Source organism: Mirounga angustirostris, unplaced genomic scaffold (assembly GCF_029215605.1).
Source record: "Mirounga angustirostris isolate CCGP_5_RB_7025 unplaced genomic scaffold, mMirAng1.0.hap1 SCAF_3, whole genome shotgun sequence".
Classification (NCBI taxonomy): Eukaryota; Metazoa; Chordata; class Mammalia; order Carnivora; family Phocidae; genus Mirounga; species Mirounga angustirostris.
In genome coordinates this window covers 75,288,840-75,312,747 of record NW_026991711.1, presented here as the reverse complement: position 1 = coordinate 75,312,747, position 23,908 = coordinate 75,288,840, and the positions used below count along the sequence as shown (strand labels likewise).

The window sequence follows — 23,908 nt, the reverse complement described above, 5'->3', positions numbered from 1 at the left end:
ACACCATCAAGAGTTCCCAATATAAAAATCTGTTTTTCTAAATTTATATATAAATCAGAAATAAGAAATCACCATCTGGGAAACAGGTCTCTTAAGTTGGTATCCTTTAAAAGATTGCTTTCCTCAGTATCATTAGCCTCAGTTAATTTAAAACTGGGATTCAGATAGGTTAAATATGGGCAAATTGAACAACTCTCATTAATTAAAGTAACAAAGATAATTAAACTAACAGACTGTACTAGATTCAAGACACATACTTTGGGCCTGGTATCCATGACATACATATAGCGATTGACTGGATTGGCTTTACTAATGGCTTGAAGCAAATGTTCATCCTCCAGACACCTGGCACTGAATCCTGATAGTGGTTGACTACATCGACAAATGGCAGCCTAATTTTAAAAAGACAGAAAACAACAGATTATCCAAAGATGTCTAAAATATTTCTTTAAAAAAAAAATGCTTAAAAGAAAAACAAAAGTTAAAATCAAACATGTAATCTGTTTAAAGTTGGCAGGATAATTAGAAGACATTAACCTTGAAATCCTATTTGAATTAAACACTATGTGAATATCTTGATGTTACATAAGTTTTCCTAATATTCTCTTCTGAAAAAGTGAAATGCCTCCTTATGTTAGTTTGATGAAAAAATCTTAAGTCCTAAGAAGCACCACTTGGTCAATTCTCTATCATGTAACCTACTAAGATACTTGCACGCTATGCTCTAGATTACAAGATACTTTCAATTCAAGTTCAAGTAAGGGATTAATCAATAAAGATAGAACAGGATTTTTAAAAATAGCAACATCTGAACTCTTATATTCCAAAAGCTTTCAGATCTCCAGAAATCAGCAATATAAAATGAGACATAAAATGGGAAAAATGAACTTCAATTCAAATTTGAGTTAAAATATAAATCTAAGAGGGTAAAAATATCTGTAAGAAATAGTGAATGGTGGATTAGATATTTACTTTTGTTTAAAGTCTTAAAAAAAGATTAGAAGATTTAGACCCATATATTTTATCTCCAATCCCATCCATACCAACTCCAACTTAACTCTACCCAATCATTCCAACCATAGTATCATTAAGGAAAAAAAAGTATACATAAATTCACATTTTAAATTCACACACAAAACCATGTGAATTTAATAAAATAGAAGAAAATGAGAATTGCTTTATAAAATTCTTTTCAGATGTACTTTCTGATTTAAGTTAGGCACGAATATCTATTTTGAGCCCAGCTTTCCAATCAACAGTGTATACAAACATGGGTGTGTCAAACAGAGGCTAAAACCAGTCATAACTCCCTATGACTTTGTTATTCCTAATTATGATTAGGAATTTCTGTTTAAAGTTTTACTTTTTACCTCTGGCTCCTTTCTAAAACCCAACTAAAGTTCTAGTAAAGACATCTAAAATGCATAAAATCAAAAGATCAAAGAGAATGGAAAAGGAGAGAAAAATAGGGTAGAGATGTTAATAAAATTTCAGGAAATGAAAGCAGATTGTACAAGCTAGTAATGACCAATTTACCAGAACGAAGAAAGCTGCCAAATTGTTACGAGTCAACAATAAGCAAGCATTTTGAGCAGCAAAATCCCAGAAAGGCTCAAGATTCGGTACCTCTGAAAGCCGGAGCTGGAGTATAGCTGAAAACAGAATTGGTTGAATATCCATATAGGGGCTAATTAAGGCTCCCAGCTCTTCCCTCGCCCTGAAGGCAGAGTTTATTCTATGAAAAGGATTAACCTGAAGACTCTGGACAATATGCAGAGATGTGGGTGGGAGTGAAGCCCTGTACCCCCCAAAACAAGAGGATGAAGTAAAGCCTACAAAACAAAATGTGAGATCCTCCCATCCGCCTTCGCACACTTGAATCCTGGACAGAACCAACATACATATTGGGATGAAAATTAACAACAGAAATAATCCAAAGATAGAGATAGCTCATGCACACAAACTTCTAAACAAGCTGTGGTACCTCACTCTTTGAATCAGATATTTGAAAGACATGAGAAATAAAATAAACAGAAAAAAGGAACTCTGAGCAACAGACAACTAATGTGGGGAGCAAAAGAATTCTTTTAAAAAAAATCCTCAATGTCTTCAGAGAACCCAGTCATCACAGCCAAGAATAGAAAAGTGTCTAAAAAGTTCAGAAAATAGGAAAGAGTTCTTAGATTTTAAAAATGGTATAGCAAAAATAAAGAGGTGGACTGGAAACAAAGTTGAGGAAATCTTCTAAAAACTAGAAAGAAATGGAAAATAGGAGACAAAATTAAGAAAAACGGAGGCTTAGAGAAGCCCACTTGCCAAGTAACACACACACAAGTACAAAGGAAAGTAACAGAAGAGAAGAAGTTCCCACAGAAATAGAGAAGTAATTTTCCAAAAGTGAGTTCCCAGATAGAATTAAAAAAAACACGCCAAGGCGCTTCACTGTGAAATTTCAGGACACTGGGGAGAAAAGATTCTAAAAGCTTCCTGATGAGAAAAAATCAGGTCACAAAGCAGTGGGAGTCAGAACTGGCATGGAACTCCACAACTTGCTAGCTGTTAGATATAGGAAAGGTGATTTACCCTCTCTTTACAGGTTGAAAGTTACAGGTAATTAGCAGAGCCTACCTTATAAAATTATCATGGGATTTCATGCATATAAAGCATCTAACACATAGCACCTTGTGGTCTACTGTTATAAGCTACAAAAGGAAAATTTTGCTGTAATGAGCAATCCCTATTACAGCATCTCAGTATAAAGATGTCTCCTCCACCTCTTCGTATTGCAAAATCCTTCTGATTGGAAGAGCTTTCTATAAAAATTGAGAGCCTGAAATACCCTTGGCTCTCTTCTTTTTCTCAATAGTTGGTTTCTCAAAACTATCGTGTTTTCCTAAATATAAGCAGTATCAAAAGAGAACCACAGGAAAGAAGAACCTATCTGTTCACTAATCTCATTATTTTTAAGTCCCTACCAGAAGAAAAGAAAGACTGAAGGAGGGTGTGGGAGGAAAGAAAGATGACAAGTATGAAAGTTTCTATATATCAGGGTAATTTTAAAATTTCAAAAACGTAATCATGAGAAAAGCCAACACTTCTCTATCAGCAACATTATAATAATGACCTCCCTATGTATAAATGAGTGTTCATTTGGATACTTAAACCTGAAAAGGGGTTATACCACATTTGTAAAATAAAAAAAGAAAATCTTCTCTTGTTACCTCTTTATTTTGATGATAATAGGAAAGAACTGGGAATCTTCCCTTGCTCCGGAACTTGGAACTACCAACAATTATTGGTTTGCTTGCTATTCGGGGAACATAAAGTTCTCTGGGATAAGTTTCACAAATCTGTAAAAATCAAATAAAACATAACCATTCTACTCACAGTTCAAAAACTATGAGGTTAAAAATCACCTTTAAAAAACTTTAAAACTTATTAAATGCAAGAACAGTACATAGCAATATATAGACAACTTGCTACTATGAATTCTGAATTTCTCCAAAGAATTGCCAAGTCGAAATAAGTCAGTCAGAGAAAGACAAATACCATGTGATTTCACTCATATGTGGAATTTAAGAAACAAAACAAATGAGCAAAGGCGGGTAAAAAAAAAGAGAGGGTGGTAAACCAAGAAACAGACTCTTAACCATAAACAACAAACTGATGGTTACCAGAAGGGAGGTGGGTGTGGGGATGGGGGAAACAGGGGATGGGGATTACGGAGCGCACTTGTTGTGATGAGCACCGGGTGCTGTATGGAAGTGCTGAATCACTATATTGTACACCTGAAATTAATATCACACTGTATGTTAACTGGAATGTAAATAAAAAGTTACCTTGTATTCTCGGTTGGCATCAGACAGCTGCCAGTTTGAATTTGGCACTCCCATCCTCTTATATTCCTCGGCAAGGTCAATGAGCTGCCAACCCTGTAGTCGTTCCGAATCATTTTGTTTGGGATTATAAGAGAATGCATAGAGATCTTCATATTTTGCTATAGTATACAAAATACATAAATGTTACGACGCAACTTCTAGGACTTAAAACTCTACAAATAACAGTAATTTTTCAGCTTTATCCCTCCATTTTTTCTTTAAAATTTTCAAAGAGATAACTCTTATCTGAATATATTTGAACTCAATTTATTTTCTCAGTTCTTTAATTCAAACGATCATATCTAAAGGCATACATATCAATATATCATCAGCAAAAGCTAATAAACAACTTTTATATTTAATACTCGAGTGTAGTATTTCCTTTTCTTAAAAGTAAAGTTTTAATGACACAGACACTTCTTACCCACTACACTTCCCAAATGAGATATAAAATGGAAATACTAATGTTGTGATAAAAAACTAGAGGCGGCATATAGAACTTGAAATTGCATATATAATCCTATAGGACAGTGTTGACCAAAACTGGCAATGGTTGCCGAGAGCTCCAGAGAGCACTTACTCCTGAATAATATTAAGCCCCCGAAAGTGACCGAACCATCTTTACTGTAAGATCTGGCTTAACTTGGGACAATGGGATAAATGCTTAGGCTTCATGTGTTAGGAGAGAAGGGTGTACCCCTGCTCCTAGACCACTGCAGTCCAGGTGTTCAACAACAAAGTAACATTCAATAACCAGTGTGCCCTGTCTCTTGGAGAGATCTACATAATTCAAGTCAAGTTGGGGGGAGAAAGCCTCCAGATCCCAAAGGCCTAGTGACAGGATTCCTCTTTCTGGCCTACACTCCTCTCACTCCCACCTCTAGTAAAGTAGGATTCACCCTCTCTTTTCTCTCTGGTCATCTCCCTTATGCTCCACTCTGGTCAATTAAATTCATTGGTCCCACTGCTACCAGAGGAGCCTGACCTTCCTTAACTTTTCATTCAGCAATCAATTTCCAAGTTATTCCCCTTGTTTGTGGATAGCCACTTAAAAAAAAAAGCTGTGCTGTTGGCTACCAACAAATTTTAAAAACATTAATAAAAATCTATGGTTTTTAAAATCTGTACTCGAAATGTTTAACTTTTTCCTTACTCTTACCTCTTCTTTGGAAACCATTCTTACGATTCAGATCAGAAGCATCTAATTATTTCCAAGTCAAACTTTTTGGAATAGAGTGCACAAGAACTTAAGAGTAACTTCAAGTATAAAGTAACAATGGCATATTAAGTATCTTAGATAATCCATCTCAAAATTAAGTAAGCTTTGGTCTCTAAAAACAGTACCTTGTTTTGACAGCTGTAGCAAAGAATTGTAAATATCATGGCAATCTCTTTCTCTGGGAACAATGAAATGCACAATCCTGAAGTTCTTGCACTGAATCACCAGTGGGCATCCAGAAGTAGTCAAAGCTAGTTTCTCTACTAAGGCAATATGGTGGTGCAATATCTACAGCATGGAAAAAACGTGATCATCATCATCATCAAAGAGCACTAAATATCATATTCTCTTCCAGAATACATAAATGTTAGAAATGCCCTCTTCAAACAAAGTACTCAAAATGTGTGACTGAATGCCTAAGCCGGAGCTACGCTCTCTGATACTTCCTCCATCACTCCACATACTCAATACATCATCAAACCCCGAGAACTGCATCTCCGACATATCTCTGCAGCCTGCCTACTTCTCTCCATGTCCGGTCACTCCCTTAGCTGCAATGCTCCCATTGTTTCTCACCTAGGTAACTGTAAGTGGCCTTTTAGGAAAGCTCTCTCCGTATCTACTCTTGACCCCCTATACTCCATTTTCTACAAGGCAGCTGAGTGACCATTAAAAAGCGATTTTTAAAAAAGTGATGTCATGTCATTTCCCAGACTGTAGGCTTTAGACTCATTTCAAGTCCCTCCCCACATCAAGTTCGAGTGACAGTCCTCTTTTGGCTCCTCAAATGCACCAACCTCCTCTATATACACTGAGTTGCTCTTACTAACTGGGAAATTGTAGATCTACTTCTTTTTTTTTTTTTTTAAGATTTTATTTATTTATTTGAGAGAGAGAATGAGAGACAGAGAGCACGAGAGGGAAGAGGGTAAGAGGGAGAGGCAGACCCCCCGCCGAGCAGGGAGCCCGATGCGGGACTCGATCCCGGGACTCCAGGATCATGACCTAAGCCAAAGGCAGTCGCTTAACCAACTGAGCCACCCAGGCGCCCATAGATCTACTTCTTCACCTAGGAACTCCTAGTATTATTTCTGGCCTTTGTTTAAACATCATCACCAAGAAGAACAGCCTGACAACCCCCATGGCCTTTCCCAAGTAAGTTAGGTCCTGTCCATTTTCTTATGCTTATACTTTTCCTTCACAGTACTTAGAACATGAGTAATTCCTTGTATAGTGAATGTCTATTTCTCCAGCCAGATGTTGAGAACTTTGTAAGGAGCAATACTACAGCTAAGTTGAGCACCATTCTATCTCCAGTATCTGGAGCATTATAATGACCCTCCTCAAATTAAAAAAAAAAAAAAAAGTTTCAAATGTTGTATCTTATAAATCCAAACTTAAAACTTGACCAAACCAGCAATACAAGTATCATTGCTTATACCTCCATCACAATGTTTATTGAATGAATAGAAAGTCCTACTATAAACTCAATACTTGATGGCATTTTAAATATGATTATCATTCATACCAGTTCTAATATTGTTTGCTACTAAAAAAAAAGTTTTCTTTTTCTCAATACCATTCCTATGAATTTAAAATATTTATAGAAAGTTTTTCTAGAAAATCAAAGATCTTAAGAGTCATGGCAGGTTCCTGAACGATAAAAACTCAATCATGGAAAGAAATCAATTCATCCCAAATTAATCTAAAACTTTGATATAAGTTCAGTAAAAAATTCCAAACTGCTTTTTGTCTTTTTCTGTGGCAGGGTAAGAGATGGATGATTATTTATATCATACATATATACTATGTAATTATAATATTAAATGCTGATATTAATCATATTAATTATATGTATTTTCTAAAGTTCACATGCAAGGTTAAATGCATAAAATCATCAAGAAAAGCTTAAAAAAGATTAATAAGAAAAGAGCTTGTTCTACAGACATTGAAAGTATACACAACACAGATATTTAGTATACACTACACATGGCCCAACTTATGGCTAAGATTTAGCACTAGTAACATTTATATTAGCAGGCTTGTGCCAAGTTACTCAAAATGATCTAACAGTAACATCTAAGTAGAGAATAAGAGACAATAAGCTACTATAATGTATCACTTTTATGATTCTAATTAAGACCCAAAATCATTTGCAAGAAGAAAATGTTGAAGAGACCTGGCTCTGCCACTAATAATGTGATCTTGAAAAAAGAATTATCTGTAAAATGAGAAAAAAGGTAAAGTTAGTCCCCATCTAGATCTAAAATGTTCATTTCTATGGATCGAGTATACTAAACAGATTTCATTCAGGAGAGATAGATGGGAATATACTGATAAAACAACAATAGGAGAGAATAACATAGATCTTTTTTCACTGCTCCCCAAACTACGTTCCCAACATATGCAAGAAGAGGTCTATGGGAAACTTCCCTGTCTATCTTTAGGAGATGGAAAACATAGTGAGAAGATATTAAGGCAGATGGACAAAGGCAGGGTAGACAGAGTGGATGATAACATGACTAATGATTTAACAAGGTCCTGCTACGTAAAACCCTTGACAGTTTCTGGGCCAACACTGAATGGGGAAGAACTCTAGTGCTCGAGGGAATATAACTCCCCGAGATCAACATCTCAGGTAAGTATCTTGACTTACTTATTGCAATCACCTATCAACTCGATGGCCTTCCTGGGGAAATCAAGAGAGTACAATAAAAGAGAGACTTTATTGGGGCGCCTGGGTGGCTCAGATGGTTAAGCGTCTGCCTTCGGCTCAGGTCATGATCCCGGGGTCCTGGGATCGAGCCCCGCATCGGGCTCCCTGCTGTGCGGGAAGCCTGCTTCTCCCCCTCCCACTCTCCCTGCTTGTGTTCCCTCTCTCGCTGTGTCTCTCTCTGTCAAATAAATAAAAAATCTTTAAAAAAAAAAAAGAGAGACTATTAAAAAGCTAGAGTCAATAAAGCAGTATGCTATTACACAGCGGAATCAATATATCAAAAGAACAGAATAGCGAGGTCAAAAGCAAACCCTCACTTTATTTATGACAGAGTTGACACTACACATTAACGCATCGAAACTGTCAATAAATGGCGCCAGTATCCATTTGAAAAGAATAAAAACAAAAATGAATCCCTAAGTTATATCATCCAAGAAAATATTTCCCGTATGTGTTAACAACTTATACTTGAAATATAAAATGTAAGCTTTTAGAAAAAAATACAGGAGAATCTTTATGCCTTTAAGAATCCCTTAAGTCAGAATACAGCATAAACCATAAAAGAAAAAAATGAAAAATCTAATACACTAAAATTTTAAACTTTAATTCAAAGATGTATATACACACAAGACAAGCCACACACTGGGAGAAGTTATTTACAACACACATACCTGACAAAACATTAAAAACCAGACTCTTATAAAGCCAATAAAAGGACAAATAGCCCAAGAGAAAAAGAAAAGGAAATCTAAAGGCCAAAATATCTGAAAGGACAATTTCCTTATAATCAGCAAATTAAAATCACAATTGCACATCCACTGGAGAGGCAAAAATTTTAAAGCTAACAATATCAATGTTGCCGACAATGGTGGACAATGTATCACTTTCTACTGAGAATATTTTGAGACAACTGTTTTGGAAAGGGGCCATATTCAGTGAAGGAAAATATGCCCTTATTTTTATAAGATCCAGTAATTTTACTCCCAGGCAGATACCTCTGAGAAACTTTGGCATATATACAGGAAGTAATATATACAAAATATCCATTACTGTATTATTTGATCTACAATCAATCAATTAAAAAACATTGTAATTGTAATTTTGTACAAAAATACCATGGATGAGGTGCCCTCTCATTCTCTCTCTCAAATAAATAAATAAAATCTTAAAAAAAAAATACTGTGGACTATGCCATGTGAATTTAATATTAAATATTAAAATGTACATATATTACTTACATTTTTAAAAATTAAAAGGAACAAGTAGGTATTCTATAATTATTAATGCAGATAAAAAGAGTCTTGCTGTATCTTATAAAAGAGTTCCACATTCTACATGGTATCCATGTTTTATTAGGAGGGAGGGTAGAAGTGATCAGGTGACTTTGAAAAATTTTTTGTTGAAACAGGTAACTAATGATTAAATTTTTTGTACATGATCAAAATGAAATACAGCAAAAGGCCAAGTCCATTACTTAAGTATGGTAAGCAGTAGAGGAGATGCCCTTCTTACCCAGGTTTCTTTCTGATGAGAGTCTATAAATAATAGATGTGTGGCCGTAAGATAAAGCGTTCCTGTTAGTGACTTGTTGCTGGTACTGAATCGGTCAAGTAATTTTACTTGCTCAACCTAAAAAAAGAAGAAGAAGTTATTTCTCATTTCAAAAGTAATACAAATTCTTTGTTATCCTAGGATTTAAATGTACCATTTTCTTTTTTTTTTTAATGTACCATTTTCAAAGCTTTTCTTCTTTCTATTCAAAAACATGAGTTTATTTCATGTTGAACATTAAATTTCACATATCTTGAGGAATATGTAAACCACATTACACAGGTACTGTTTAGAGTTAGAAATACAACCAATAAAGGTACTCTGTAAAAAAAATAACACAAATATTAAGGGGAACAGGAAGGAGGCACATGGTATAAACAGTTTTCATATTCAAGAGTCCATATATTTTTTAATTTAAATATTATTTAGTTAACATACAGTGCAATATTGGTGTCTGGAGTAGAATTCAGTGATTCATCACTTACATACAACACCCAGTGCTCATCACAACAAGTACCCCCTTAAGTATCCACCACCCATCTAGCCCATCCCCCACCAACTCCCTCCATCAACCCTGAGTTTGTTCTCTATCATTAAGAGTCTCTTATGGTTTATTTCCCTCTCTCCTATTTTTCTTTTCCCCCTTCCCATATGTTCATCTGTTTTCTTTAAATTCCACATATGAGTGAGATCGTATCTATTTCTTTCTCTGACTGACTTACTTCACTTAGTATAATACCCTCTAGCTCCATCGACCTTGTCGCAATTGGCAAAATTTCTTTTGATGGCTGAGTATTATTCCTGTGTGTGTGTGTGTGTGTGTGTGTATACACACACATCTTCTTTATCCATTCATCAGTTTATGGACATTTGGGCTCTCTCCATAGTTTGGCTTTGTTGATAATGTTGCTGTAAACACTGAGGTGCATGCACCCCTTCGAATCTGTATTTTTGTATCCTTTGGGTAAATAGCTAGTAGTGCAATTGCTGGATCATAGGATAGTTCTATTTTTAACTTTTTGAGGAACCTCCATACTGTTCTCCAGAGTGGCTACACCAGTTTACATTCCTACCAACAGTGCAAGAGGGTTCCCCTTTCTCCACAACCTCAGCAACACCTGTTGTTTCTTATATATAAGGTTATTATCTAGCATCATGGAGGTAAACTACCAGAAAAATTAAATCAAGAAACAAATGGTTGCAAAGTCCAACTTAATCTCTATATTCTCCTCACCACTCCACCCAAGACCATGTTTTGTGGTCAGCTCTGTGCTTTTACTCATACTGTTCTTCCTTCCTAACATAGTCTCTTCTGCTTAGCTAAGTGCTAAGCATTCTTCGGGGCTCACTTGATGCTCTGTCTCCTAATTGGAATCCTTCTCAGAAAATTAACTTACTTACTTAATGTCTCAGCTTTGTAGTTCGTTCCTCCTGGCTCTGAATTCCCTATCACAGATTATATCGCATGCTGTTTCTATGTCCTCTAGTGGCTGAGACAGTGAGGTACATAGTACTTCTTTATTAATAGTGTGTGTGCGTGCACGCGCGCACACACACACACACACACACACACACACAATGCTGCCACTGGAGAGCTGGGTTAGAGTTGGCCAGGACCGTGTAAGAGACTACTGTTTTGAAAACACAATTATTTATTGCTGTCCATTCTTTTGGGGAGGAGAAAAAGAGTAAAACAACCACTACCAACTTAAAATTGTTAATCCACAGCTATAACAGCAGTTCGTAGATAGTTCTTTAACTTGTATGTCTTCAAACCAGATTACTAACAATTATCTCATTAATTCTGTACTTCCCTCCCACATATATTTTCTTTTCCCTTACTAAAATTGAAGAAGCAAAAGCCCCTCATTATGAAATTATGATTTCCAAAATAATAACTACCATGTAAAAAGCTACTTAGCTCCTCCCAAAGAAATTTAATTCCAGAGTGTTTGTTTTTTTTTTTTACTTATAACAGCAGCTGTTCAAATAAATTAAAATTTAAATGTAAAATTAAAATACATGTTTTTGATACAAAATTTTATTTGTATGGGGAGGCAATGAATTGAATTTTAACACTTTCTGCTGGAAACTTAGAGAGATAATCTAATTTATATAGCTCAGGTCTGACAGTTGATTTGACATATAAAAATCATTATACACATTGTCCTTTAAGATAATAGGAAAACTTCCTTCTTATAAACCTGTATGAAAACTTTTCTTGGAGATCATCATTTATTTCATTATTTAGAACCATTTCTTCCTTAAATAAATAAAATCTAACTTTATTATACAACTCACCCAATTAAGACAAAGTCACTCTTCCTCTAGAGCTGCATAACACTACATAGTTCTTTTGAGCTTGTTGTCTATCAAGATTGGAAATTCAAGTTAAAAATACTCTTCCTAACACTCCAAGCCTATTTCTTGATTCCCCCAATCTCTAAATCCAAAATTACCTGAAATTCCATTTATTAGATCTTTAATTCTGATTACCTACATTCAAGTCCCAAAGCCTAGCTGTTCATCTGAATCATCTCCAAAATTCTGCATAAATACAAATCCTAAGCCCCACTCAACTTCACTCAGCCATCTCAGGAGATGGAGACCAAAAATCTGTATTTTTCTTAAAGGTTTTTTATTTATTAGAGAGAGAGAGAGTGTGCACGGGGGTAGGGGCAGAGGCAGAAGCAGACTCCTCACGGAGCAGGACCCCGGGATCAGACGCTTAACCAACTGAGCTACGTAGGTGCCCCCAAAGATCTGTATTTTAGGAAGCTCACCAGGTCATTTTTATGCAACTCCAAATTAATCCCTCTTGCTCTTAACTCACATTAGGCTAGGTTCCTTCTCTATCTTTATGCTCTTCTCCCAAATATTTAAGGCTCCAGCTTGTGTAGTCCTTCCACTTTTTAAAAGCGCTTCTTACAACTATGGTCCTTTAAAATATACAACTGCATTATGGGTATATGCAAACCCCACCCCCCCACACACATACATACACATCTTTGAAGAACATCCACATAAATAGACATTTTCGGGAAAGAGAGTTTACTGATTCACTCCACCGAAATTTACTGGCCACCAACTAAAGGCCAAATTGTCTGGGTCCCATTTTCTTTATCTATAAAATAAGGACAACAATCTCTCCCTTGAGGGCTGTAGTAAGGCTGGATAATAAATGTAGGTACTTGACCCCAAGTTTGCTTGACAAACAGTAAGCAATAAAGTGCTCAGATGTCTGCAAAAATGAGTACTGTTAGTAAGTTAGTAAGCTGATGAGGTAAGTTGAGCCCTGACAGTCCTCTGTCTTAAACTAATGTTCAAGTTCAAATGGAGAAAGGAAGGAGGAGGCACATGGACTTTAAAAGCAAATTCAATATTCTAATGTGTCCTACAGCTGGAAAAAACTGTTTTCCTAATATAATATTGAAAGCAAAGCTGAACAAAATTTTCTTAACTATAACAGAAAATACAGAATTCTCAGAAGAGAGAGAACACAAAAGGGGAGAGACAATAATATTTGATGAAAAAGAAACACCTGTTAAGGTAGAGCATCTGTGTGGCAGATAAAAGGATACAGAGGATTTTAAGCACAGTAGCCATGACTAGATATGGTTTTTAAGAAGATCTTTCCAGGGGCGCCTGGGTGGCTCAGTTGGTTAAGCGACTGCCTTCGGCTCAGGTCATGATCCTGGAGTCCCGGGATCGAGTCCCGCATCGGGCTCCCCACTCAGCGGGGAGTCTGCTTCTCCCTCTGACCCTCCTCCCTCTCATGCTCTCTGTCTCTCATTCTCTCTCTCTCAAATAAATAAATAAAATCTTTAAAAAAAAAAAAAAGAAGATCTTTCCAATGGCAATTTGGAGCAAATGTTGAGTAGAGAAGAGACAGGAGGTGAGTAACTAGGTAAAAGGCTAACGAAGTAATCTAAGGGTGCCTGGAGAGATATGATAAAGGCCCAGATTAAGTTGCAATAGACAGGATAAAGAGGAAGCCCATCTTGAGATGACAAAACGGATGTGAGAAGGAAGGAGAAAGAGAGGCTTCTTGAAGATGTTAAGCTTGTCAGACTGGTTGCCATTCACTAAGATAAGGTACAAAAGGAAATGTAAATCTGAGAGAAAAGAGACTATATAGGACTTTAATAAATTGAGGGTTATTACTTTAGTAAATGGAAAATTATATTCAAATCAAGAAAATATAATAGAAAAATCATTACATGACTGCTTTAATATGGCAATCGTTATATGGATATGACTGATAATAAAATTAATCTGAACATTATTCTAAAACATTTATTTAGTACTTTAGGTTCTGGAAAAACTTTAGGTTCTGAGTTTACTGATTATTCTGTTCTTAGCTGCAAATCCTAAGATAAATGTAAAAAACAAAAGAAAGCAGAGCCTCTTCTTTGCTAAAATTATCAGCATACAAATTTCAAACCAGAGACTTAGCCAACTTCTAAGCACCAACTGCTGCCTCATATTTCCCCTTTTCACCAAGGAACTGAAAGTACTTTACAGATATTGCTACAGATTTTTCCCAATGCTTTCCTGGAAATGTTTTAAGTCAAGTATTTAGGAAGCAATCACGACTTCCAGGTCACTAGCACTGAGACACTACGGAAATAGTGTTAGGACCCTTTAATTATAGGTTATCACAGGCAAAAAGAGAACGGGGAAGAAGGACAAAGTTTTGGGAAGAGAAAGAACAAAGAAGAAACAGAGTAGGAAGAGGAGAATTGGAGGGTGTAGTCATTATGGTAAGGATGGGAAATGCCAATACATTACTTTGAGGGCCATTTAGTTGAATTGTTGCCAACTTTGGGCCTGCACTAAAAGGTACTCTGTGAACAGGAAGTTCAAATTTCAGCTGATTACAAAGCTGGAAATGAAAAAAGAGGGTATCACAAATACTCAGTATTACATCCAGAAAATTCGGACACCAAGTGGTCTCTGGGACAAGAAAGGACCAATGGCCATCTTCAATCAATGTTCTGTAGCCAACAGTTGTACTTTACAACTACATGACAGGGCTACCGAAGTAGAAAACACACTGTCATGGCTTCTCTGACTTGTGAGCTGCCCCTATAGCCAGGCACCCATTCGCGACTCTTAGTATCATTATTCCACACTCCATAGCACTGACATCTTTAAAAAAAAAAAAAAAAAAAAAAGCATCAAGTTGCCTTTGCGAAGTGGAAGGTAACCCTCAAAAGGACAGAGGTTTTCATTTTTCTTTGTTCGTGTATCCCAAGTTCCTACAACAGCGTCTGGCTGCATAAATCACCAAACAAAATAGATCATAAATCCAAGGACACTTTTCAGTCCTATCTTACTTTGCTTTTCTGCAGCACTGAATACAGGTGACTTTCTATGAATGGCTTCCTGTCTCACTAAGTAAAAGCAAAGATTTCACATTAGCCTTTTCAAGCCTTGCTGCTGTCCCCAACTTTTAATTTCCTACTGTGCTCTCTCCTTCACTCACTCTGATCTAGCCACACTGGTCTTCTTGCTGATTTTTACTAACCAGGCATGCCCAACATAGGGCTTTCGCCCTTGCCGTTCCCTCTGCTGGGACTCTTCCAGCCACCCCTCCCCAACCCCTGCCCCTATGAAGATGGCTTGCTCCCTGACCACTTTCAGTCTGTACTCAACTGTCACTATCTCTGTAAGAACTTCCCTAACTACCCTATTTACAACTGTCCTCCCCCAATCTCACCCTGGCACTCTCCATAGCATTTACTACCATCTACTATATTATTATTTGGCTTATTAACTTTGTTCACTGTTGTGTCTCCCCCAACTAGAAAATAAGTTTTGGAATGGCAGGGACTTTTGTCTGGGAACCACCATTTCCCCAGTACATAGAACAGTACCAGGCCCTAAGAAAAGGAGAGAGCAGAGGAAGAGGGAGCAAAGAAGGAAATTAGAATAGGGAAGACTTCCCTTCTTGTGATTCACCTCTTCCCATTATATCCCTAATACTCTTTCTCTGACTCCTCTTCCTCCGCTTGCCCCTTTGTAAGTATTCTCAGGGCTCTAACCTTCACACTCTTCTCCAAAGAGCCTCTACACATGTACTCCTTGCATAAACTCATCCATAAAAGAAAACATCAATGATTACCTAAACACTGACAACTCCCAAATCTATTCTTCTGGACCATACCTTTCCCCTAACCCTACACCCTCATAATAGGCTACCTACTAGACAAAATCCTACCACCTAAGTTCCTCTCCTCCATCCCCTACCTTCCTTCCAGTCCTACTCACACTGACCTACCTCACTATTCAAATCTATTAATTAATTAATTTATTTTTAAAAGATTTTATTTATTTACTTGAGAGAGAGAGGGAGAAGGGAGCGTGTCTGGGTGCACAAGTGGGGGTGGGCAGAGGGAGAGGGAGAAGCAGACTCCCCCTGAGCAGGGAGCTTGATGTGGGGCTCGATCCTGGACCCTGAGATCATGACTTGAGCCGAAGACACTTAACTAACTGAGCCACCCAGGTGCCCCTCAAATCTCTTGATTAGACAATTACTCTGTGAGGCAGAGGAGTGCTATGATTAAGAGAACAGGACTAGTATCAGAAAGACCTGGATTCAAGTTCCCAGCTCCACCTCTTCCTTATTAGAACTAGCTGTTTGAGTCAGGACAAGTTATTTAATTTCTGCAAATTTCAGTTTTCTCACCTGTATAATGGAATAATATTAGTGAGTCAAAATAGCCTTTATGTGAGGAAAAGCATTCAGGTGCTTCCCACAATCTATTGGTTCTTATTTTTAGTCATTCTTAGTTTGCATCTCTTTCCCTCTTTGTAACTGATTACACATATTTGTGTACATACACCTATGATCACACATTCTAATGACAAAAATGGGTAGCAAGCTAAGAACAAACTAGGCATTACTTTTGGTATAATTCAACTTGAGCCCTAATGGGGTCAGATTTTCTTGGGACATTCCATCCCTTAACAAACTGTAGAAAGCAGTCTTCCATATATAGTTTAGGAAAACATTCTTCCATTACATTCTGTAAAGTTCCATTCACAAACAGCACAATATCATTCGACATCAACAGATGATGTCAGCCAAAGCACTGGAGCCTGGCAGGGAAAGGAGAAAGACTGCATAAAGAACGGTCTCTGCATATTTCCCATTGTTTCCTGGCAAGACTATCTCATTATGGCGAAATTAGAGCTCAAAGTGATAGGCAGAGCTTGGAAATAGTCTTTCAGAAATTCAAATTCAGACTAGACTTGACATCTTTAGTGATGCTATGCAGTAAGTAAACCAAATGTGACCAAAACAGGATGGTATATCTGTTCCTGAATTTTATAGCTATAAAGCCATTTAATCAGTACTCAGCTAAAATACTTTACCTGATAAATCTCTGGTTTGTAAACAATAATAAAAAAAAATGACCATAAACAATACAAAAATAATACCACATAAATATTATTTACTTATGTCAAGAAGAGGTTTAGAGGAAAAAAGCTCTTAGAATTCATTAGGATTCATTTCTGAATATTAATACATTTTAACAATCAGATTAAAACTAGAGAGTAATGAAAAAAATTACGACAAACTTTGGTTTAAATCTTAACTCCACCCCTCATGAGATAACTGGGCAGATTACTTCAACTCTCCAAGCCTATTTCCTTCTCATCTGCAAATGCTGATAATGTATCCAACTGGCAGGGTTATTTAAGAAATTGGTGACAACTCTCTGTCAAAATAAATATATAAAATCTTTAAAAAAAAAAAGAAATTAGTGACAACTGTGTATAAATTAGCATACTTGTGAAACTGTAAATAGTGTAAAGTAATATTGCACAGTTGGCTACACTGACATAGAGTTGCTCAAGAATTGGTAATTATTACTTCTCAAATACAGCTGTCTCCACATAGAATAAATAGTTACATAGAACTACTCTACAGTCAATTCTTGATCGGTGACTAAACTGCATAGTTCAAAACAGCTAAGTAAACTGAAAGCAATTCATTTTTAGTTTTGAAATACAATCATTTTTGCAGTAAATTAACCATGTCCAAGTGAAGGTTATGCAAAGTAGTATAATAATGCAATAGGCTATGTTCACAACAATCTTTTAAGTCATAATTTAAGAAAATATTACAGTTCACACAATTGTCAGAATGTACAGTGAGGTCCAGGTCTATCGTGCTCACTGCTCTACAGACAGTATCTGTCCTGTACCTGGCACACAACTGGGACCTAGTAAGTATTAGTTTAATTGCAGTCTACCTATAGCCACTTATGATTATTTCAGAGTACTGGTGGTCCTATGCTAGAAGAATAACTCAAAGTAATAAAAGAACACAACCTGAAAAGTAACTCTAATAGAAAATTATTCAGAAATCTTCTGCTCCTTAAAAAGTCATAAAAGGACCTTACTAAACCATCAGGATAGCCCACTGTGAAAAACTACTATATAATACACACTTGGCACCCTGGAACCAGGACAAGAACCTGAGCTGATGCATGCTCCAGTCCTCTTTTCCATCTCTGCGTTTTCTACTAGTTTGGTTATTTACTTAACCACCCTTCTATTTTCAAACTTTAAGAGCCAGCAACCTGAATTATACAGTTACTTTACCATTCTTCCCTTAAGAAAAAAAAAGATTTTTAAAAAGGGGTTAGTTTTTAGCATCTTCAAATATTATAGTACGTGCAATGTTATAAACAAGCTCTAACAAAATCCATAACACCTTAAGAAGGTTCGTGAAAAATTTTAATGGCATAGACCTCAAATTCTCCATGGAACAAATGAAGATAACGTATGTCGCAATTTTTTCTAAATGAACGTAACTTTAGGATGCGCGGCAATGGAGCAATGGAGTTAGGAAAACAGAGGAGTCAAGATTCACAGTGGGTCCTCTTCCTAATTCTGTTAGGCTCCAGGCGATCTTAAAATTATGTGATTCAATTCTTCTTGTCTTGGTTTATGTTTTCTCCCGCCCAAGGTTGAAGCTGAACTTAATTCTTGGTAACGTAACTTGGTAATATTTTGATGCCATTGCCTTCATTTTCAACATTTGTAATGGAATTATAAGAATATTTGTTCGTTCCTAAAAATAAATGCCTTTCGCGTGCAAAAATTAAGCATGGGATTTAATAAGATCAACTGAAAAAGAATTCCATCAGACACTTTAAAATATGGGATAACATGTTTTCCTTCTCCGTAACTCCTCTGTTAAACTGACTATTGACACTAAAGACAATGAAGTTTTGAAGCAGAGAGACGGAGTACCAAACCTAAAAAACGGGATGGAGACAGAGACAACAAAGTGAGGTGGGGCAGAGTGCTGATCTCAGCGCCTCCAAAACTTGCATCAAGAATCTGTGACACGGGACAATTCAACGTGAACAAGGAAAAGCTTACACAATATTGCAATGATGATTTGAGGACCCACCCGTTTTCCGGTCTTTAGGGAGGCGAATGCCTGAAAGCAGCTGAAGCTAAAGCAGCCCCAATTTTGCCCAAGAAAGTGTAGCGCTGAGAGGGCGGCGACCAATTTCACGGGACTCAACCCCCAGCAGCCCGAAACATCCACACCCCAACACCAAGGGCTGAAAGCGGGACTCCCACTCCCATAGGTACGGGAGGCCTCCGCACCCACCCTGGCCCGAACTGCCCCTGCCCTCCCAGACTAGGCCCGGGCAGGCCCCCGCGCGGCCGGTCCTCAGCCCCGGTCCGGCCAGCCGAGTTACCGTCGCCCCCCACCTCTGCCGGGTCAGACCATGGCTAGCGGCTAACAATTCTCCGCGTCCGACTACCTTGGTCGTACGGATGTGCTCCATCCCGAGGAGACGTCCGCCGGCAACGTGACTCACAGGCGTACCATGGAGCGAGAGAACCCGGGGAGGCCCAACGACCCAGGCCCAGCAGGAACTACCAACGGGCCGCGCGGCGGCCAGTCAGCCCGCCCCCTGGCAGCGTCAACCGCGCAGGCGCAGCCGGCGGGCGCCGTCTCCTAGAAACACTTCCGCAAACCCGCGGCCGCGGAGGGGAGAAGATGGGCGGGGCAGAGTGCCCTCCAAGGGAGAGCGGCGTCTGGCTCTTCCCGGGCCGCCGTAGGTCCTACAGCGCCGCCTGCTGGTGGAGGCTCATCACCACCAACCCCGCCCCTCCAAGAATCTAAGGATCGATCATCAGATACATTTACTGTAGCCTTATTTGAAACAATCAAAATTCCCAATACTACACAATTAGTTATGTAAAAGTGTACTATGTCCATACACACCAGTTTTCCATTAAAAATCATGGAGTAGATCTTAAATAAATGTTCAATGGGCAAAATAATAATAATAATAATAATAATAATAATAATAATATGCAGTAGATCCTAACAAGTAAAAGCTGAACAAACTGAAAAATCATCAACTTTTCCTTGATCTGCAAGAGACCTGAGGTCACGCGGAAAACCGCTACCCTCAGAATTAGAGAGAGGGGCAGGCAAAATACACAACGTTAAGGGAATAGAAACCCACAAGCAGCAGCCTTACCGGGCGCCAGTTTCTTTTACCAAGTACATTATGTCCAACAATCCAGGAAAACTTACAAGGCATACTGAAGGGCAGAAAACATGTGAAGACACAGAGCTAGCACCAAAACCAAGACTTGGATATGACAGGGATGTTGGAATTATCAGATTGAAAATTTAAAACAATTCAGATTAATATACTAAAGGCTCTAATTTATCCGGATAAAGGAGACAACATGCTAGAACAGATGGACATTGTAAACAGAGAGATGGGAATCCTAAGAAAGAACTGAAGAGAAATGCTAGAGATTAAAAAAAACACTGCAAAAGAAATGAAGAATGCCTCTGGTGGGGTTATTAATAGTCTGGACATGGCTAAGGAAAGAGATCTCTATCCACAGAGAGCTTGAAATATCTTAACAGAAACCTCCAAAGCTGAAAAATAAAGGAAACAAAGCCTGAAAAACAAAACAAAACAAAAACAAAACCAGAGCAGAATATCCAAGAACTGCTGGACATCTACAAAAAGTGTAACACACACATGTAATGAATATCTGAAGAAAAAAAGGAACATAAGCAAGTATTTGGAACAATAAGGTCTGAGATAATCCCTCAAATTAATGTCATACACCAAAAGTCAGACCCAGTAAGCTCAGAGAACACCAAGCAGCATAGATGTCAGAAAAACTGCATATCATTCTCAAACTATACAAAGTCAAAGATAAAGAAAAAATTCTGAAAAAGCCAGAGGGGAAAAACAGTCTACCAATAGAAGAGCAAAGATAACAATCACATTTGACTTCTCTTCAGATGTGATGAGGCTGCACAAACAAGAAAAGAGTAAAGTGAAATAAAGCCTTTCTCAGATAAACAAAAATTGAGCAAATTTGTTGCCAGTAGAGCTGCCTTGGGAAAAAAATGTTAAAAGAAGTCCTTTAGAGGGAAGGAAAATGATATAGATCAGAAAATTGGATCTATGCATAGAGTATTGGAGAAGGAATAAGTGAAAGTAAAATAAAAACATTTCCTTATTCTTTATTGATCTAATAAGAAGCATTTTGTTCAAAATAATAATAGCAATAATATATCTGATTATGTATGTGTGCACACACGTGTGCATGTGTGTTTGTGTATGTGTTTATAAGTGAAATGAAGGGAAGGACAGCAATGATACAAGGGATGGGAGGGAGGAAGGAGGAATCCGGATTATTTTGTTATAAAGTACTTGCACTACCAAAAAAATTATGCTGCAGAGGACTGTCATATAACAAAAATGTTGATGCTGTTTACCGAGTGAAAAATAAGCTGGCTATAGAATAAGATCAATGTGACTCTGTTTTGTAATTTTTATTTCTATAAACAAAAAGTTTACGTTTCTAGGTGGGAGGATTGTGGATGATTTTTTGTAATTCCTCTAGTTCAGTGGTTCTCAGTCTGAAGTGATTTTGCCCCTCCGAGGGTATTTGGCAGTATCTGGAGATATTTTTGGTGGTCACAGCTGGGTGCACGTGTGGAGAGTGCTACTGGCATCCAGTGGCAGAGGCTAGCTCTTCTGCTGAACATCCTACAGTGCACCAGACACACACTTCCCAGTGAAGAATTACCAGACCGACATGTCACCTGTGAAGAGGTGGAGAAGCGGTGGAGAAACCCTGCTTTATGTTTCCCAGGGGTTCTGTACTAAGCAGTTGCACTTATTGTAACTAGAAAGTGCTCTTTGTAAGACATCATCATCATTTTTACATCACCTCTTTGCTGTGTGTGGTGCTACAAAGGCCTAACATCTTAAGTTTTCTTTTCTAGTTAAAAATTGGCCAGCATTTCATTCACTTATTTATTTTTTATTTTTATTTTTTTAAGATTTTATTTGTTCATTTGAGACACAGAGATACAGAGAGAGAGAGAGAGAGAGAGAGAGAGAGAAAGCATGAGCAGGGAGAGAGGCAGAGGCAGAGGGAGAAGCAGGCTCCTCGCTGAGCCAGGAGCCCGATGCGGGGCTCGATCCCAGGACCCTGGGTTCATGACCCGAGCTGAAGGCAGACGCTTAACCATCTGAGCCACCCAGGTGCCCCTCATTCACTTATTTAATTCAACTTGTCTTGGTGTTGGTTCGTTTTGGTTTGGGATTTTTTTTTTTTTTTTTAAAGCCTGCTCTGCTTCAGACAAATTGGCAAAGCAAGCGCTTATTTAACACAGCAGTCTTTGTGATGAAATTACTTACTCCTGTAGGTATATATGAAATAAGAATAAGGTCGAGCCACCTAGACAGCAGTCTTGGTACAGTATCACACCCAAAAAAACCACAAATCCTGCTTTAAAAAACACACATTGAAAACTAATGTAGGTCCTTACTGAAGACCTTTTGAGAAAGCAAAATAGGGTGAATTATATTGAATAACATACATCAAGACTTTTTTAATAAAACCTCTTTGTATACTGTTTCTCCCACATTTTTGTCATTTTTCCCACTTCCTGTTCCCCTACAGTTTGCCTTCACATAGCAGGTTATCCTCTCCCACTCTTTTCTCTTGTCCTTTCTCACTTTTTTCTCTCTCACCAATTTTCACAGAGAGGTAATAAGTGATTATCAGGAGGCAGAAATTATATCAAATACATCACCTGTGTTGTGAGGAAAATACTATTCCTTCCCTCAGTTTAAAGATGAGGAAAGTGGAATACAATGAAGTTAAGTATCTTGCCCAATATCGCAGAGAAGATAAAGCCTAGATCCACGATGTAAAGCCAGACAGTCTGACTCTAGAGTCTGTTTTCTTAACAGCTATTCTACACTGATTTGTTTTTCAAAATCCATATAGAAGTTCCATTTATGATAATATAATTGGCTAGGAAATGAACCTGCCTTAAAAAAAAAAACTAAAATAACAAAGTAGAAATCAAGTTCTGTAAAGCACCAGGTAACTGACAAGTTAGTGAGAATGTACAAGTGCAAACTATAAGGGAAAGTGTATACCCACAGAGGTAAGCAGGATAGTGAAATTGTGGCAAGAGGACAATTTCCATTTCTTACAGGACATGAAATTCAGAAGTTAAAATCTAGAGCCCACTCCAGGGGGGAGTCTAATGAGGTACTCTTCCCACATAAAGCCAGGGCTGTATGGAAACACAACCAACCCAACCCCTAGAATACATCAGAAAATTTGCATTGATACTGAGAAATTGCCTGTCTTGGATATATTACAACCACAAAAATTTAATAGATGGATTTACAGCCTAGATTCTTACCACCTAAAAAACTTACCCCAAATGTCAAGCTGTGAATATAGTTGAAAGTGTTTGGAATTAGTAGTGCCTAGGAATCTTACTATAGCAAATACAAATCCTTTTTGGTTGGACTATCCCTCTACATTAGGTTTCAAATAATTCTCACAATTAGTTTTCAAAGGAAAATAATTCATCACGATAAAAAAATAACCAGTACGTAAGGAGACAATTCTCAAGAGATCATTGGCAGTTACAACATAATGGCAATAAAAGATTTTATAATTACCGGGCTTTGTTTATAAAGCAGCTGTTGTGTTTAAAGAAATGAAAGATATTTAAAATGTTTGCAGTATATGAGAAAATGATTTTTGAATGATATAGCAAATATGAAGAAGAACCAAATGTAACTTCTACAAATGTAATACAAAAATTGGAATGGAAAGCTCATTGGATGGGTTTAATAGATTAGACAAATAAGAAGAATTAGAAAACCAGAAATAACTAAAAGGAAATTATCCCCAAAGGAAAGGAATACAGAGAGACAAAAAGATTATATGAAAAGAGGTTAAGAAAAATGAAGGATAGACTCAAAAGACCTATAATAAACCTGATCACAGTTTCACAATAAGAGAGAGAAGGAGAGCGACTGGGGCAAAGATAATATTTGAAGAGATAATGCCTGATATTTTTTTTTTCAGAATGCATGGAAGACATCAATTCACAGAATAAAGCAGCCAACAAATCCCAAGTATGATAAAGAAAAAGAAATCCATCTCCAGACACGTAATAGTGAACTACAGATTCACTATGATGAATTC

The 23,908-nt window shown here is 37.4% G+C and overlaps 1 protein-coding gene across 3 annotated transcripts in view; it reads right to left on the bottom strand.

Moving 5' to 3' along the window:
- The window catches only part of MTMR6 (myotubularin related protein 6), a 34,143-nt gene extending 14,814 nt beyond the window's left edge, over nucleotides 1-19,329 (bottom strand). For 2 of the 3 annotated variants that reach the window (XM_045869208.3, XM_064586285.1), the window contains exons 1-6: nucleotides 19,162-19,329; nucleotides 9,326-9,442; nucleotides 5,223-5,385; nucleotides 3,840-3,997; nucleotides 3,222-3,350; nucleotides 258-392 (exon numbers count right to left, since the gene is read on the bottom strand). In XM_045869208.3, the coding sequence (XP_045725164.1) occupies nucleotides 258-392; nucleotides 3,222-3,350; nucleotides 3,840-3,997; nucleotides 5,223-5,385; nucleotides 9,326-9,442; nucleotides 19,162-19,185 (726 nt within the window). In that variant the 5' untranslated portion in view covers nucleotides 19,186-19,329. The remainder of the gene's footprint in view (nucleotides 1-257; nucleotides 393-3,221; nucleotides 3,351-3,839; nucleotides 3,998-5,222; nucleotides 5,386-9,325; nucleotides 9,443-19,161) is intronic. The other variant, XM_045869207.3, reaches the window with a different exon arrangement.
- Nucleotides 19,330-23,908: the final 4,579 nt, after the last annotated feature.